Source organism: Pongo abelii, chromosome 19 (assembly GCF_028885655.2).
Source record: "Pongo abelii isolate AG06213 chromosome 19, NHGRI_mPonAbe1-v2.0_pri, whole genome shotgun sequence".
Classification (NCBI taxonomy): Eukaryota; Metazoa; Chordata; class Mammalia; order Primates; family Hominidae; genus Pongo; species Pongo abelii.
The window spans coordinates 51,699,464-51,716,583 of record NC_072004.2 but is presented as its reverse complement, the minus strand read 5'-3'; the positions used below and the strand labels follow the sequence as shown (position 1 = coordinate 51,716,583).

Here is a 17,120-nt window from a genome sequence, read left to right as displayed (position 1 = left end):
GGCATTCTAGATCTTCGTACTCACATGCAGCATAACTGGGATGGCTTGCATTTGGATTGGCGTAGGAATTTGGAAACCTGCATCTAGAATGTTCTGAAGTAGTCGAGAATTGATTTTATATTCCTGGTCAAGTTGCTGAAATGTAGCAATTGGGTCAGGAAGATCGGTTCCTTGGACGTGAATTTTGTGTTTATTCCGCAAGAAGTTTATCTGAAAAGTGAAGTAAAGAGGCCACCATGGATATGGCCAAATAAATACATTCTCAGATGTTATAAAGCAACATTAATAGTTTCTGGGATAACCTTTAGCAGCATATGAAACTTTTTGGTTAAATCTAAGAATCAAAACATCACAGATATTAGGTACATTTCATGCCCTTTCATAGAAAACCTTCATAAAATGTCTATGCTTTCTTCATATTAATGTGTTACTGTCATAGTCATAACTTCTAACCTTAAATAAACTTCTTAGAAGGCAGGCATTGAACCCATCTACTATTTTAATATGGTAGTTAGCATACAAGTATCAATGCTTTTTGATGATTTACCCTAAAACTCTGCTTATTAAAACTGAGTGCCAAAAAGTGGAGTCTAGTAGTGTTGATTTGGTTTGTTTCCCCATTCTCTGGACCAGAGACAGCCAAATTCTGGTTTCTGGGTTACTGAAGCATTGCCATAGTAATCCCTGAAGTGAGCTGAATACACCTCTCCATCAGGAATACGGCAGGTGTACAGCAGACACAAAAAAGGCATATTTGTTGTTTCTTCCAGGTATATTTGTTGTTTCTTCCATATCCTACTCCTCTGATTCCCAAGTCATAAAACACCTTTCTTAAGAATTCTAACCCTCTAATCTGTGTCAGAGGAAATCCTTCTAAACCGGTGAGCTCAACACAGAGAAGAAAGGGAGCCAAATTTTGTTTGTTTATCGAAAGCAGTTACGAAATTTTAAAAATTTAATTCTAAACATACTATCAATCTTGAAACTTGAGCAGGTCAAGAATTTTATATATATATCGGCAATTTAAACTTTAAAATGTTCACCCACAGCACAAATGCCTACTTTGCTTTAAGTTTTCATTAAAGTAAAATCTAAATGAATGTAATTAACCTTCTATCTTAACAAAACTATATTCACGTTAACAACAGAATAACCCAAATCCAGCGAATAAGTCACTAGGTCAGAAAATATATATACTTTTGGCCCCAAAATATTTTTCTAACCTTTTCTTTTCTGAGATTCTCCAACTTTCCGGAAGTTAGTTTACTTTCTCTCTGAACTTTTTTGTCTTCAATCTTTGCTTCTACAGATGACATCCACTGTATAATAGCACCTTCTTCTTGGGAAGTAATTTCTAAAATATATTTTTAAAAAGTAAAAGATTTTAACAGTCTAGGCAACATAGTGAGGACCTGTCTCTTCAAAAAAAAAATTAAAAATTAGTCAAGGGTGGGTGGTGGTGCAAGCCTGGAGTCCCAGCTACTCAGGAGGCTGAGTGGGGAGGATCATTTGAGCCTGGGAGGTTGAGGCTGCAGACAGCTGTGATCATGACACTGCATTCCAGGCTGGGTAACAGAGAAAAACCTTGTCTCAAAAAACAAAAAAAAAAGAAAAAAGAAAAAAAGGTTTTAATCTTGGGTGTATGTGTAGCAAGAGAGCCATACCTTCACACTAAAAAAGGAAAGAAAAAGTACAGCTAATGCAACTAGATAAGAGAAAGTAATAGGATGTATAAAAATGGAAATGAAAAGGCAAGTTCTGTGTTGGTATGATCAGAGCTCTGAAGCTTACTATCTTCCCTTTGTTGGCTGTTTCAGCAGTGTGCTGAGTATACTTGAAAACAACAGGGGACTAATTGAAAAGCAACTTAAACAATGATAAATTTCTTTCTTTCTTTTTTTTTTTTTATTTGAGATGGAGTCTTGCTCTGTCGCCCAGGCTGGAGTGCAGTGGCACGATCTCAGCTCACTGCAACTGCTGCCTCCCTGGTTCAAGCAATTCTCTGCCTCAGCCTCCCAAGTAGCTGGGATTACAGGCATCTGCCACCATGCCCGGCTAATTTTGTTTTGTATTTTTAGTAGAGACGAGGGTTCACCATCTTGGCCAGGCTGGTCTCAAACACCTGACCTCAAGTGATCTGCCCGCCTCGGCCTCTCAAAGTGCTGGGATTACAGGTGTGAGTCACTGTGCCCGGCCAAACAATGAGAAATTTCAATAAGGCAGCCAGGTTCTCTATATGTAAACAACCAACAACTAAAAAATAAATATAATGAAAGATCTCACTTAAAATAGCAATGAACGGCCAGGCGTGGTGGCTCATGCCTGTAATCCCAGCACTTTGGGAGGCCAAGGCGGGTGGATCACCTGAGGTCAGGAGTTTAAGACCAGCCTGGACAACATGATGAAACCCTGTCCCTACAAAAATACAAAAATTAGCCAGGCATGATGGCAGGTGCCTGTAATCCTAGTTACTCAGGAGGCTGAGGCAGGAGAATCACTTGAAGCCAGGAGGTGGAGGTTGCAGTGAGCTGAGATTGTGCCACTGCACTCCAGCCTCGGCAAGAGCCAGACTCTGTCTTTAAATAAATAAATAAATAAATAGAAATGAACATAACACAATACTTTGAGCTACTCAGTATTATAAAGATAGCCATTCTCCCTCAATCTATGAAGAACACTAGCCAATTAAAAGTAATGGCAGAATTGTTTTGGTGACTGGACCAGCTGACTTAACAGTTTGCATGGGAGAATAAATATGTAAGACTAACCTAAATTTTTTTTTTTTTTTTTTTGAGATGGAGTCTTGCTCTGTCGCCCAGGCTGGAGTGCAGTGGCATGATCTTGGCTCACTGCAACCTCTGTCTCCCAGGTGATTCTCAGCCTCCCGAGTAGCTGGGACTACAGAGGCATGCCACCATGTCCAGCTAATTTTTGTATTTTTAGTAGAGACGGGGTTTCATCACGTTGGCCAGGCTGGTCTCAAACTCCTGACCTTGTGATCCGCCCGCCTCAGCCTACCAAAGTTTTGGGATTACAGGTGTGAGCCACCGCACCTGGCCTAACCTAAAGAAATTTTAAGTTTAATAAGCAAAGACTAGTTCTACAAAGCAAAGACTAGTTCTAATTTCTAAATTAGTTCTAAAACTAGCAAAGACTAGTCCTAATTTCTTAATTTTTTTTCAACTTCACTGAGGCATAAATACATACAATAATCTGCATATATTTAAAGTATCTAATTTGCTGAGTTTTGACACATCTACACACCCAAAAAAGTATCACCACATTCAAGGTTATTTCTATCACTTCTCCAAATTTCCTCATGACCCCTTATAATCCATCACTCCATGCATAGGCAACCACCAATCTAATTTCTGCCACTATAGATTAGTTTGCCTTTTCTGGAATTTTATATAAACGGAATCATGTCATGTGTACTAATTTTTGTCTGGCTTCTTTCACTCAAAGATAGTTATTTTGAAATTCATCTATGTTGCAGCATGTATCAACAACTTACCATTTTATTACTAGGTAGTATTCCATTGTATGGATGTACAGTTCATCATTCACCTGTTGAGGGACATTTGGGTCATTTCCAGCTTTTGGCTATAAGTAATGTTGCTATGAAAATTCGTGTACAAGTCTTTCTGAAGATGTATATTTTCCTGTCTCTTAGGTAAATATTGACAAGTGGAATAGCTGGGTAATATGGTAAATATATGTTTAACTTAAAAAAAAAAAAAAGTCCCAAACTATTTTCCAAAGTGGTTGTACCATTTTACCATCAACACTGTGAGAGCTTGTTTCTGTACATCCTTGCCCATACTTGGTATGGTCACTCTTTTTTATTTTTAGCCATTCTAATGGGTATGTAGTAGTATTCTATTGTGGTTTTAATTTGCCTGATGGCTACTGATGTTGAATGTCTTTTATGTGCTTATCACCATGTGTATTATCTTCTTTAGTGAGTAGATACAAGTCCTTTGACATACATTTTGCAAATATTTTCCCATCTGTGGCTTGCCTTTTCATTTTCTTAATGTTATCTTTTGAAGAATGAAAATTTTTAGTTTCGATAAGTCCAATATATCAATTTTTTCTTTTTTAAAAATTTTTGTTGTTGTTGTTGTGCTAAGGAACCTTGACATATCTCAAGGCCACAAAGATTTTTTTCCTGAGTTTTCTTCTAGAACTTTTACAGTTTTAAAACTTCAGTCTGAGTCATCTGAAGTTAATTTTTGCTTACAATGTAAAGTTAGGTTTGATGTTCACTTTTTTCCCCATGGATCCAGCACCGTTTGTCGAAAAGACTTTCTTTTCCCCGCTGAATTACCTTATCACCTCTGTTGAGAACTAACTGACCATATACGCATGGGTTTGTGAACTAGCTATTCGGTTTCACTGATCTATATATAAGGGGGTCTTCAAAAAGTTCATGGAAAATCCCTATTATGAAGAAACTATGCAAAAATTTCAAAATTTTTTGCACCAAAATAAACTCATACCAACTTGTTATAATATGGGTGAACTGGATCTAGTCTGAGACACTAAAAAGGATAAGACAGCAGTTTGAAAAAAACAACATGAATTCTGCTTAAAACTGAAGCAAGAACAAACTTCAAATTTACAGTGAAGCTTGGGTAGAAGAATAGTGAAATCACTGATGCTTTATGAAAAGTTTATGGGGACAAGGCCCCAGAAAAATCACCTGTTTACAAATGGATAACCTGTTTTAAGAAGGAACAAGATAATATTGAAGATGAAGTCTGTAGCAACAGACCACCCACATCAATTTATAAGGAAAAAATTCATCTTGTTCATGCCCTAATTGAAGAAGACTGTTGATTAACAGCAGAAACAATAGCCAACACCACAGACATCTGAGTGTATATAACCAATTACAAGCTCATGCTTGTAATCCCAAATATATATATATGGTTTGGCTTACACCACATATATATTTTTTTCAAGATAGGGTTTTGTTCTGTCAGCCAGGCTAGAGTATACAGGCATGATCACAGCTCACTGTAACCTCACACTCCTGGGCTACAGCAATCCTTCTGTCTCAGCTTCCCAAGTAGCTGGGACTACAGACATGTGCTACCACGTGCAGCTAATTTTTTTTTCTTTTTGGCGTCTTACTGTGTCACCCAGGCTGGAGTGCAGTGGTGTGATCTCGGCTTCGGCTCACTGCAACCTCCGCCTCCCAGGTTCAAGCGATTCTCCTGCCTTAGCCTCCCAGGTAGCTGAGATTATAGGCATGCGCCACCAAGTCCGGCTAATTTTGTATTTTTAGTAGAGATGGGGTTTCACCATGTTGGCCAGGCTAGTTTCGAACTCCTAACCTCAGGTGATCCACCCACCTCAGCCTCCCAAAGTACTGGGATTACAGGCATGAGCCACTGCTCCTGGCCCTATTTTTTGTATAGATGGAGTCTTGCTACGTTGCCCAAGCTGGTCTCAAAATTCCTGGCCTCAACTGATCCTCCTACCTCAGCTTCCCAAAGCACTGGGATTATAGGTGAGCCACTGCTCCTGGCCTCCCTACCAATTCTTTGTTTTGTTGTTTGTTTTCGAGACGGAGTTTCACTCTTGTTGCCCAGGCTGGAGTGCAATGGCATGATCTCGGCTCACTGCAACCTCCGCCTCCCGGGTTCAAGTGATTCTCCTGCCTCAGCCTCCCAGGTAGCTGAGATTATAGGCATGTACCACCACGCCCGGCTAATTTTGTATTTTTAGTAGAGATGGGATTTCACCATGTTGGCCAGGCTGGTTTCGAACTCCTAACCTCAGGTGATCCACCCACCTCGGCACCCCAAAGTGCTAGGATTACAAGCATGAGCCACCACGCCCAGCCTTCTACCTACCAATTCTTAATGAAAAATTAGTTGAGCAAATTTTCCATTAGATGGGTGCCAAAACCACTGCTCCCAAATCAGCTGCAGACAAGAGCAGAGATTTCAAAAGAAATTTTAAACAAGTGGAATCAAGGTCCTAAAGCATTTCTTTGAAGAACCATAACAGAAGATGAAACGTGGTTTTACCAGTTTGATCATAAAGACAAAGCACAATTAAACCAATGGCTACCAAGAGGTGGAAGTGGTCTAGTCAAAGCAAAAGTCGACCAGTCAAGAGCAAAGGCAACAGCAACAGGTTTTTTGGATGCTCAAGGCACTTCGCTTGTTGACTTTCTGGAAGGCCAAAGAGTAGTATCTGCTTATTATGAGAGCGTTTGAAGAAAGTTAGCCAAAGCTTTAGCAGAAATTTCTACAAAAAAAATTCTGCTAGAATTCTAATTGGGATTGCAATGATTCTGTAGATCACTGTGGGAAGAAAGTATTGAGTTGCCTAAAATATTGGTATGCCTCTCCACTCCACTGGATTTTATAACATATAAGGCCATAGTAATTAAAACAAGCTAGTATTGGTGTACAAATACAGAAACAGAATAGAAGAGGTCCAGAGACAGACTTGAATATATATGGAAAATAAGTATACAATTAAAGTTGCATTAAAGTCCAATAGAGAAAACACGGATTATCAACATATGGTATTAAGACAATTAGTCAACATAAGACAAAACACCAACATATGGTATTAAGACAATTATGTTATTAAGACAATTATTCAGACATCTGAAAAAAATTTTAGTTCCCTATTCACTCCTTGTACCAAATAAAATTTCAGAGGGTCAAAGATTTTAATATAACAGATTGAAACTACAAATAAGAAAACACAGAAGTTGTTTTTTTCTTTCTTTTTTTTTTTTTTGAGACAGAGTCTTGCTCTGTCACCCAGGCTGGAATGCAGAGGCATGATCTAAGCTCACTGCAACCTCCACCTCCTGGGTTCAAGCAATTTTCCTGCCTCAGCCTCCCAAATAGCTGGGATTACAGGCGTGCACCACCATATCTGGCTAATTTTTTTATATTTTTAGTAGAGACGGAGTTTCACCATGTTGGCCAGGCTGGTCTCAAACTCCCAACCTCAAGTGGTCAGCCCGCCTCCACCTCCCAAAGTGTTGGGATTACAGAAGTGAGCCACTGCACCCAGCCTAGAATTTTAAAAAAACAAACATAATGCACAGAAGGCCAAAAAGTAAATAAATAAGACAAGTGACATATGACAATCCGGAAACATATTTGTAAACGTAATATGCCAGACATAGAGCTAATTCCTTCAATATATGAGGTTTAATAAATTAAGAAGAAACAGATGAACAATGTAATATGATAAGGGAACAATGTAATACAATAAGGGTACAATGTACACGAAGAGACAAATTTACAAAAAGAGAAAAGTCTCATACCTTGCTGGAAGGCATCAAAGTAGAATAACTTTAAAAAAAATTTTGTTCCCTTTATGAGACAGTTGGTACTAAATGACCCAAATCATTACTAATTCACAAGCTCTTCAATTTTCCAGTTAAAAACAGACACATGCCTGGCTGGGCGTGGTGGCTCACACCTGTAATCCCAGCACTTTGGGAGCCCAAGGTGGGTGAATCACGAGGTCAGGAGATCGAGACCATACTGGCTAACATGGTGAAACCCTGTCTCTAATAAAAATACAAAAACAAAATTAGCTGGGCGTGGTTGGCGGGCGCCTGTAGTCCCAGCTACTCGGGAGGCTGAGGCAGCAGAATGGCGCGAACCCAGGAGGCGGAGCTTGCAGTGAGCCAAGATCGCGCCACTGCACTCCAGCCCAAGCCACAGAGTGAGACTCAGTCTCAAAAAAAAAAAAAAAAAAAATTGATACATGCCTACACATTTATCATAGATCTATGGCCTAAATACATTTGTTGCCACAATGGTTACAGTACGTAGCTGTATATTTCTGGTGGCCCAACATTTGAATCCTTTTCCTAAGTTTGTGGTGTGTCTTTCTTATTGGTAAAGGTTTTATCAAACTTCCTTGCAGCCAGGGAAGAATAACTTTTACTGCAGCACTGTAACAGCAAAAGCATGCAAACAATGTACTAAGTGCCCATCACACAGTAACATGTCAAATTGATCATGGGGCATCCCTACAATGTATGATGGGCGACTATGCTGTGTTACAATGAACAAGGCAAAGTACTTTCTACTGATGCAATGTTTCTGGTGGATAAATCTATTTGTTAACTCTGCAATTCCACTTCTAAGAATTTATGGGACAGATATACTCACATATACATGCAAAGATAAGTAGAATGACACTGCAAAACTACAACAGCAAAAATGTGAAAACTATAAATATCTATCACACAGGAACTTGTTAAATCAATTATGCAATACACACAATGGGATACAATGCTGTGTTAAAATGAACAAGGCAATGTACTTCCTACTGATTCCAAACAACCTCCAAGATACATTGTTTTTAAAAAAGGGGAAGGTAGTAGGAGAGGTTCCCAACAGAGTGTATATAAAGTAATCAAAGTATATAAACAAAGTATGAGGAGTATTTGTTTTTTTTGAGTCAGGCATAAATATATAGGAATAGAGTGTCCCTAGAAAAATACAAAAGAAATTGATTAACAGTGGCTGCGTGTGGAGTAACAGGGGACTGGAGATAAACAATAGGAAGGAACTTTACTTTTCATCATTGTATAACTCAAGTGTTTACCAAAAAAAGGTAAATGACTAGGAAACTTAATATTATAGATTAAAAAAAATATAAACAGCCCTAGAGTACAGTACAAGAAAAAAAAAAAAAAAGGTCAGGCGCGGTGGCTCACACCTTTAATCCCAGCACTTTGGGAGGCCGAGGCAGGCAGATGAGGAGGTCAGGAGTTCAAGACCAGCATGACCAACATGGAGAAACCCCGTCTCTACTAAAAAATAAAAAAATTAGCCAGGCGTGGTGGGGCACACCTGTCCCAGCTACTCAGGAGGCTGAGGCAGAAGAATCCCTTGAACCTGGAAGACAGAGGTTGCAGTGAGCAGAAAACATGCCATTGCACTCCAGCCTGGGCAACAGAGTGAGACTGTCTCAAAAACAAACAAACAACAAAAAAACAAAAACCTCTGTCAAAATGGGCAAAGAGTAAGAAGAAACAATTCACAAAAGGTGAAATATTAATGTCCAGTAAAGCATACAAAAATATGCTTGACCAGCCAGGTGTGGTGGCTCACGCCTGTAATCCCAGCACTTTGGGAGGTGGAGGCGGAGGCGGGTGGATCACGAGGTCAGCAGATCGAGACCATCCTGGCTAACACGGTGAAACCTGGTCTCTACTAAAAATACAAAAAATTAGCCAGGTGTGGTGGCGGGCGCCTGTAGCCCCAGCTACTCCGGAGGCTCAGGCAGGAGAATGACATGAACCCAGGAGGCGGAGCTTGCAGTGAGCCAAGATTGCACCACTGCACCACAGACTGGGCAACAGAGCGAGACTCATCTCAAAAAAAAAAAAAAATGCTCGACCTCACCAGTTATCAGTAAAATATAAAATTGTTTCAGGCAGGGCGCGGTGGTTCACGCCTGTAATCCCGGCACTTTGAGAGGCTGAGGCGGGTGGATCACGAGGTCAAGTGATCCAGGCCATCGTGGCCAACATGGTGAAACCCCATCTCTACTAAAAATACAAAAATTAGCTAGGCGTGGTGACACGCACCTGTAGTCCCAGCTACTCGGGAGGCTGAGGCAGGAGAATCGCTTGAACCTGGGAGGCAGAGGTTGCAGTGAGCCGAGATCGCGCCACTGCACTCCAGCCTGGCGACAGAGTGAGACACTGTCTCAAAAAAAAAAAAAAAAAAAAAGTTTCATTCATTAGCTTGGCAAAAAAATTAACACCAATAATATTCAGCACTGACAAGGACTTGGGAAGTCATTTTGTAGTATTTTTCAGAGAAAGGGTACATACCCTTTCACCATATGATGCTACTTTTCGGATGGTATTCTGCAGAAATAACAGTACCTGTAGAAAAGGATTTATGTATAAATACCTTTACTTAAAATTATCTTTGCTGTAACAATATTTCTAATGACAAATACCTGGAAACAACCTGAGTGCCATCAGCTGACAAACGACCTTACTGTCTGACTTGTAGCCATAAGCCTGTATTATTTTTATAACTGAAAAAAATTAAAGAGGAAAAACATGACAGAAATCAAACACTAACCTGAAGTCATCGTCTTCCTTTTTTTCTTGCTCTGCTCCCTCTTCCTTTCAGTTAGGCTCTCTTCTTTTTTCTCTCCATTTTGGGGCTTCTGATGTGTTTGTGATGCTCCACTGTACACACCTGAGACAGACTTCTTGTTTCCAAAAAAGTCCAGTCCCTGAAGCACCTCCGAAGAATCAAAGTCATATTTCCTTTTTCCTATCTAAAACCCAAAACATTTAAAATGAAACCTACTGACAGAATACCATTGCTTTCATTCAAGCAAGATTGTTCAACGACTCCTCATCTTTTCTACCCTTTCACCAAGTATCTGTCGAGCTAACAGGTGTCTGGACAAACGGAATCTGAAGAGACCTTCTCTGACCTCATAATAGTAACAAATTAATATTAGCAATGAACACATATATGCTTACTAAATGTCAAGCAGATTTCTAAGCATGTTTATACATATTAAATTGCTTCATATTTACAACTCTATAAGGTAAATAGCAGTATTACGAATGAGAAAACCAAGGTATTCGGAAATTAAGTAACTTAAGGCAGGTCTAAAAATGAGTAACTGGCAGACTTAGTAGCATTTAGACCCAGATAATCTGGCTCCAGAGTTCATACTCACCAGTTAGAGAAAGAAGAAACACATGTCACACGCATATACACATCCAAACAACAAAGTAGACACTCAAGATTTTCCAGAATTGGGCCCCAATTGACCTCCCCCGATGTATGACTCACTACTTCTCTAGGTAAGATCCCCCATTTCTTAATCGCTCTTCTCACTGGTTACTTAAGCCATGGGGTTGAAGCAATAAAAAGAATCACGCCCAGTACAACTATACGCATGCCAAGCCAAACTTGGGGAGACTATAGTAAGAGAATCTGTTTTCTCCATCTTTGGTGGTTTCTGTTTTCGAAATTCCTTTCCTCTAGGTTCGGAGAAAAAGTTCCTTTTGAAAGGAGGATTCCAACTTTGCTTTGAATAAGAGGGAAGAAAGAGCGTTTCCGTGCCAGGCCCAACTAGGTCTACAACAGGATAGTTAAAGAGCTTATTCAGAAGGCTTGAACCGAGCAGCCGTGCAGGCAAGCCGAACACAAAAGGAAGCAAAATACCCCAAGGGTGGGGAGAGCCAGGCCACGGGTGTCCACGTGCGCCGGCCTCCCCCAGCAGCGGGTTCATTCCCAGGCTCCTGCTCCTTCTCAGTTACTCGGCCCTCGGTCCCTTGGGCACAGTACCTGGAATCGAGCTGCGTCTGCCGAGAAGCGTCTCGTGTCGAATTTGGCCCCCGCGCCGAGCCGGCGAAAGAGATCGTGGACGTCCATCTTTACCCAGAAAGCGCCACTGTTCTACAGCGCCTGCGCAGACTACTTCCCGGGCCCCGGGCAGCGTCGGAAGAGGGCGTGAGCGTAATTGGCTCCTGTAGGCGGAGCCTGGCTGGGTGAGAAACGAGGCTATTTTATTATCGCGTACTCCGTCATTATTTATCTTTTTTTTTTTTTTTTGAAACAAGGTGTCTCTCTGTCGCCCAGGCTGGAGCGCAGTGGCGCAATCGCAGCCTCGAACTCCTGGGCTCAAGTGATCCTCCCACCTCGGTCTCCCAAACTGCTGGGACTACAGGCGTGTGTAAATTCTTTTAAAAAGTATTTATCAGTATCCTCTTATGTTGGGCACTGTTCTAGACTTTGAGGGATACTACAGTAAACAACATCTTAAGATTCCCCTTACGAAGCTTACATTTTAGTAGGGACAACAGATATTGTTAACAAATAAGCAAAATCTCTGTAAAGTAATAAGTGCTATAAAACAAAAAGGTGTAATAGAGAAAATGATGAGGGAGCTGACTTAGTGAAATTCACTCTGTTGAAGTGATAACTTGAGCTAGGAGGAAGCAACCTGTCCAAGATCTGGGAACAGCATTCCAGATAGGGGAAACACGTGGCTGAAGGGAAAAAAATTGGAACCTTGAGGGAATAGAAAGAATGCCGGTGTGACTGGAGCCAAGTTGCAGTCTGATAGAGTAGTACAGATAAGGTTGGAGGGACAAACAGAAGCCAGATCTCACAGAATCTTGTAACAAGGTCATAGTAAGGAATTTGGACCTCCACCTTGGGAAACTATTTGAAAATTTTTATGGAGAGAAGAACATGATTTAGTTTATCACATTTAATTTTTTATATTTATTACATCTGTACGAAATTATTTACTGCTTATTGCCTCTTCCTCTTCTGGAACGTAAGTCCCTGAGCACAGGGATATACTTTGCTTCTCTGTGTATCCTCAGTTTCTATGCACTTTGGTGAATGAATGAGTGGATGTTTCATAAAGGATTACACTGGCTATTTGGAGAATGGACCATAGAAAAGCTAAGAGTGGAAATAGGTTAGTCAAAGTAGAATGAAGATCATGGCTTGTCTAGGTTGGTATCTGTGCTGAGAGAGATAAATGGATTAGATCTGGCATGTATTTTGGAGGTAGAGCTAAATGTACCTGACGGATTTTATGCAGAGGTGAGAAAAAGGGAGGAATCAAAGATCACTCCTAATTTTTTGGCTGAGTAGATGGCATGCCATTTACTGAGCTAAGAAAGCCTAAGAGAAGAAGGGCTTTCTGGTACAAGTGAGACACGGAGGGTGGAATCAATTGTTATGTTTTGGACGTGTTAAGATGCCTACCTAGTTGACTTTAAGTGGAGATATCTAAGTAGCTATTTGGTTCTGAATCTGAAGCTCAGGAACAAAAATTAGGGCTAGAGAAATTAATTTGGAAGTCATCAACATATAAATGATACAAAGGAGTTGCACCATATAAGCATTTAACTTATAAAAATTCAGTTATATGTATTCGACCAAAGAGAATGAAACATACTTGAAATTGTATGGGTGAGTCCTTTACAATCAAGGAAAGCAGGTGTGAGGTGAGCATGTGATGGGGGATGTGAATCTGCCATTTCTCAGATGAATTCAGTCCCTTACTCCCTATTACACTGGGGGGTGGTGGTCTTCCTGTCCCAAGTGTGTCTACTCTTTAAAAATAGGAATTTCCCAAGTACTTCATCTGTTGTTCAATAAAAATAATTTATCTTCGGCCAGGCAAAGTGGCTTATACCTGTAATCCTAGCACTTTGGGAGGCCAAGGTGGGCAGATTACTTCAGCTCAGAAGTTTGAAACCAGCCTGGGCAACATGGCAGAACTCCATCTGTACAAAAAATTAAAACATTAGCTGGGTGTAGTGGCACACACCTATAGTCCCAGCCACTTGGGAGGCTGAGGCAGGAAGATTGCTTGAGCTTGGGAGGTTGAGGCTGCAGTGACTCGTAACGACACCACTGCACTCCAACCTGGGTGACAGAGTGAGACCTTGTCTCAAAAATAAATAAAATTAATCTATTTCAACATAAGAGGAAAAACTCAATATTAGTGTGTTGATCTTCAGTTTGGCACATAAATATGGCCACAGCCATATATAAAATTAACATGTATGAAATGACAACTACAATACTTTGTGGATGACTTAGGGAATTAAAAAAAAATTCAACTTTATGAGATTTTTTTTTCTTTATGAGCTGATTTAGAACCTAATCCCTATGTAAGTGGTAACAAACCCATCTCCAAAAGTATGAGCATGAATGTGATCACTTAGAGAAAATGTGTGAATGGAGAAGAGAAGGGGACCCAGGACTGACCCTATGGTACTCTAATGCTTGGAGATGAGGTGGAGGAGGAGACACCTGTAAAACAAGAGTTTGAGAAGAAGCAAGTGAAGTAGAAAGCAAGCAGTGAGGTGGGAAGACCAGGAATTTGGTGTCACCAAAGCCAGATGGAAGTTTTAAGAAGGTAGTGATCAGCTATTTCAAAGGCTGTCGAGAGGCTGAAGACAGAAAAGGTCACTGCATTTGGCAACGTGGAGGTCACTAGAGCCCCTGATAATGTCAGTTTCAGGGACACTGGTGAACAGAGATGATTGGTGAAGGTGGTGAAATGGAGATGGATGAAACCAACTCTTCCAAAGATTTAGCTGAGCAGGATAGCAGAGAAGTGGGATGGTAGCTATAGCCAGATGTGGATTCAAAGGAGGGTTTTGCTTTTGGTTTTTGATATTTTTAAATATGGGTGCTAGGAGATGTTTGTAAATTATATGGGATTACCCAGTGGAAAGGTATAAATTGTTGCTGCAACAGAGAAGGGAGAATTATGGGATGGGGGTGGGATGAAATTTTGTCAGGGTGTGTTGGAGGGCTGAGAAGAGAAGTGATGTGAAATAATATTCTCTAACAGTGGGAAAATGAACTTACTGAAGAAAGGCGGTAATAATTCTGGGCAATGAACGCCCATTTGAGGTTCAGGGCAATTAATTTAAAAGGAGACAAATTAGCATGATTCAGCCACTTAAATAAGGGTGTGAAGTGTATAGTGTTAGATTTGGCCAGGGTTAAACTTTTGCCAGGTTAATATCATGGAAGGTTATGGCAGAGTTCTGTCCTCCCCACTCCAACAAGAAAAGCGCCTGAGATTGATAGTTCAGTAGAAGTTTAGCCACCTAGGACCGAAGAAGGAAGAGGAAGCCACTAGGAATAATATTCTGTGTTATACTAATAACTCAACTTGCTGCTTCCCTATCAGAGGAAAGAAGAATTATATTGAGTGTTGAATATGTACTATATTATTTACCTTCATAAGCATGGACTTGGAGTTAAATAGGGCTGAGTTTAAATTCTCCCAGCCTCTTCACCTATTAGCTGTGATTTGTGATTTGGTCACATTAATCTTTCTGGGACTAATTTCTTTGTTTGTAAAATGAGGATCATGATAGCTACTTTGGACTCGTTCTGAAGATTAAGCTAGGCTCATAGGCAGTGGTGTGTAGTGGAAGGAGTGTAGGTTTGGGGCATCAGAAAGGCTTAATGTTTGAGTCCAATTGTGTCATTTAGTAATTTGATAATCTTAAATGAGTTATTTCACTGGTCTGTGCCTCAGTTTCCTTGTTGGTAAAATAGCGATTGTAGGATTATAATATCTACCTTGAGGTTAGGAGTAGCATAATTTTTCACCACACAGGGCTCAAAATGGTTGAGATGGGTCAGAATACTAGATATGTATAAAATCCTTATATATATATATATACACCTATATATATACATATATATATACATATATATATACATATATATTCTGTATTTATTGTATAAAGCATTTGGAACAAAATCTCACACATAGTAGGTTCTTAATCAATAGTAGTTCTTTTCCATCTTTCAGTTCTTCTTTCTAGAACAATAGTTCTTGACCCTAACCACACATTAGAATCTTCTGAAGAACTTATAAAACAAGTGACCAAGTGCAGTGGCTCATACCTATAATCCCAGCACTTTGGGAGGCCGAGGCAGGAGGATTGCTTCAGGCCAGGAATTCAAGACCAGCCTGGGCAACATAGGGAGACCCCATTTCTACCAATTGATTTTTAAAAAATTAGCCAAGTGTGGTGGTGTACCTGTAGTCCCAGCTACTAGGGAGGCTGAGCTGGGAAGATCAATTGAGCCTGGGAGGTCGAGGTTGCAATGAGCCATGGTCACACCACTACACTCCAGCCTGGGCAACAGAGCAAGACCCTGCCTCAAAACAAACAAACAAAAGAAAACTGATTCCCACCCCCAGAAATTCTGGTTTAATTGTTCTATACTGGTTCCCTAGCCTGTAATTTTTGAAAGCTTCTCAAGTGATTCTAATTGTAGTCAACGTTAAGAATCCACCTGCTGGAATTATATTTCTGAAGCCCAAATGTGGACCATGTTGCTTCTCTGCTTAAAAACCTCTCTTGATTCCCCATTGTCTACTGAATGTAGTCTAAACTATAACTTGTATGTCAGGCCCTAAGCAGTGGTTCTCAACATTTTATCTGCTTCAGCATTCTCAAGAAATATGACTCCCTCCCATAAACAGCTTCAGCTTGAGTTCAACTCTCAGTCCTATCACTTAACCAGCTGTGTGGTTACATATCCTCTCTAAGCTTTAGTTTTCTCACCTCATTTCAGCTTTGCTTCCAACTCATAACCTTTGTACTTATTTTTTTTTTCTTCTTGGAATGTCCTCTCTTCCTTTCCTCCATGGAGAACTTCTTATATTCTTCAATACTCAGTTTACATGTCCTCTCCTGAGTGAAACTTACCCTGAATGTCTCCTCCTTGATGTGGTCCATCTTTCTTTGAGTTCTCATGCCACTTCATAAGTACCTCTATTTTAGCTCTTTTTCTATAGCATTGAAATGATATTTCCATGTTATGTCCACAGACTTTGAGCTTTTTGAGGGCTGTTCCTACATCTCATTTATCTTCATATTGTTTGCTTCTCATGGAGTCTGTTTCACAGTAAGTGGTCAGTAAATCTTGTCGAATTAATGAAGTGAAATGAAATAGACAAAGATCCCTGAAACTGCCAACCTCAATGAATTTTGGAACGGACTTCATGTTTTTTGCTTGGTGCTTTGTGATAAATTTTAGATTAATGAATGAAAGAAGACAAATATAAACTGTTAGACTTAGACCATTTCATACCCTCACAATGTCCAGCTGACTCATTAAAGGACCATTTCCTCCTGGGGAAAAAACGAAACAAAACAACTTAGAAGCATTGTCAACAAAAGTGGTGAGGAAACTGAATCATGGTTTTGTATAACTGGAATTTCTCTAAAAACCAGTGTGGTCTGACTGGTAGACACACATGGTTTCTCAGCTGTAGCAAGTGAGAACACAAAGTCTGTATAACACTGCAGTGGAAAAGCTAGTTGGGATAACTTGTTGTGAATAGAGTGATCACTCTATGTCCTAAGAGTATGTTTTTGAAAACTTTTTCTCCACTCCTTGTTTATCATTCAACAAACTTGGTGATGGTTGTTTTTACAGTGTTTCTGGCATGGACTAGGGCTTAGGGATCCAAAAATGAACTAGACACAGTCCTTGGTCTCAAGTAGCTTTGAGTTTGCAAGGGACAGAGAACTGTTTGCAAACAGAACAAGGAAATTCTCTAGGCACTGC

At 40.1% G+C, this 17,120-nt stretch overlaps 1 protein-coding gene across 7 annotated transcripts in view; it reads right to left on the bottom strand.

Moving 5' to 3' along the window:
* DDX52 (DExD-box helicase 52) overlaps positions 1–17,120 on the bottom strand; it is a 62,287-nt gene that overhangs the window by 22,010 nt on the left and 23,157 nt on the right. For 3 of the 7 annotated variants that reach the window (XR_010138274.1, XM_054536770.2, XM_063718687.1), the window contains exons 1-4: positions 11,331–11,466; positions 10,101–10,302; positions 1,224–1,354; positions 25–210 (exon numbers count right to left, since the gene is read on the bottom strand). Coding sequence is in view for 6 of the 7 variants with exons in the window: in XM_054536770.2 (XP_054392745.2) it covers positions 25–210; positions 1,224–1,354; positions 10,101–10,302; positions 11,331–11,417 (606 nt within the window). In the remaining variant the exon portion in view is untranslated. Of the gene's footprint in view, positions 1–24; positions 211–1,223; positions 1,355–3,514; positions 3,712–5,864; positions 6,583–10,100; positions 10,303–11,330; positions 11,530–17,120 lie in introns of those variants that run through there. The other 4 variants (XM_002827313.6, XM_054536769.2, XM_063718689.1 and 1 more) reach the window with 3 other exon arrangements.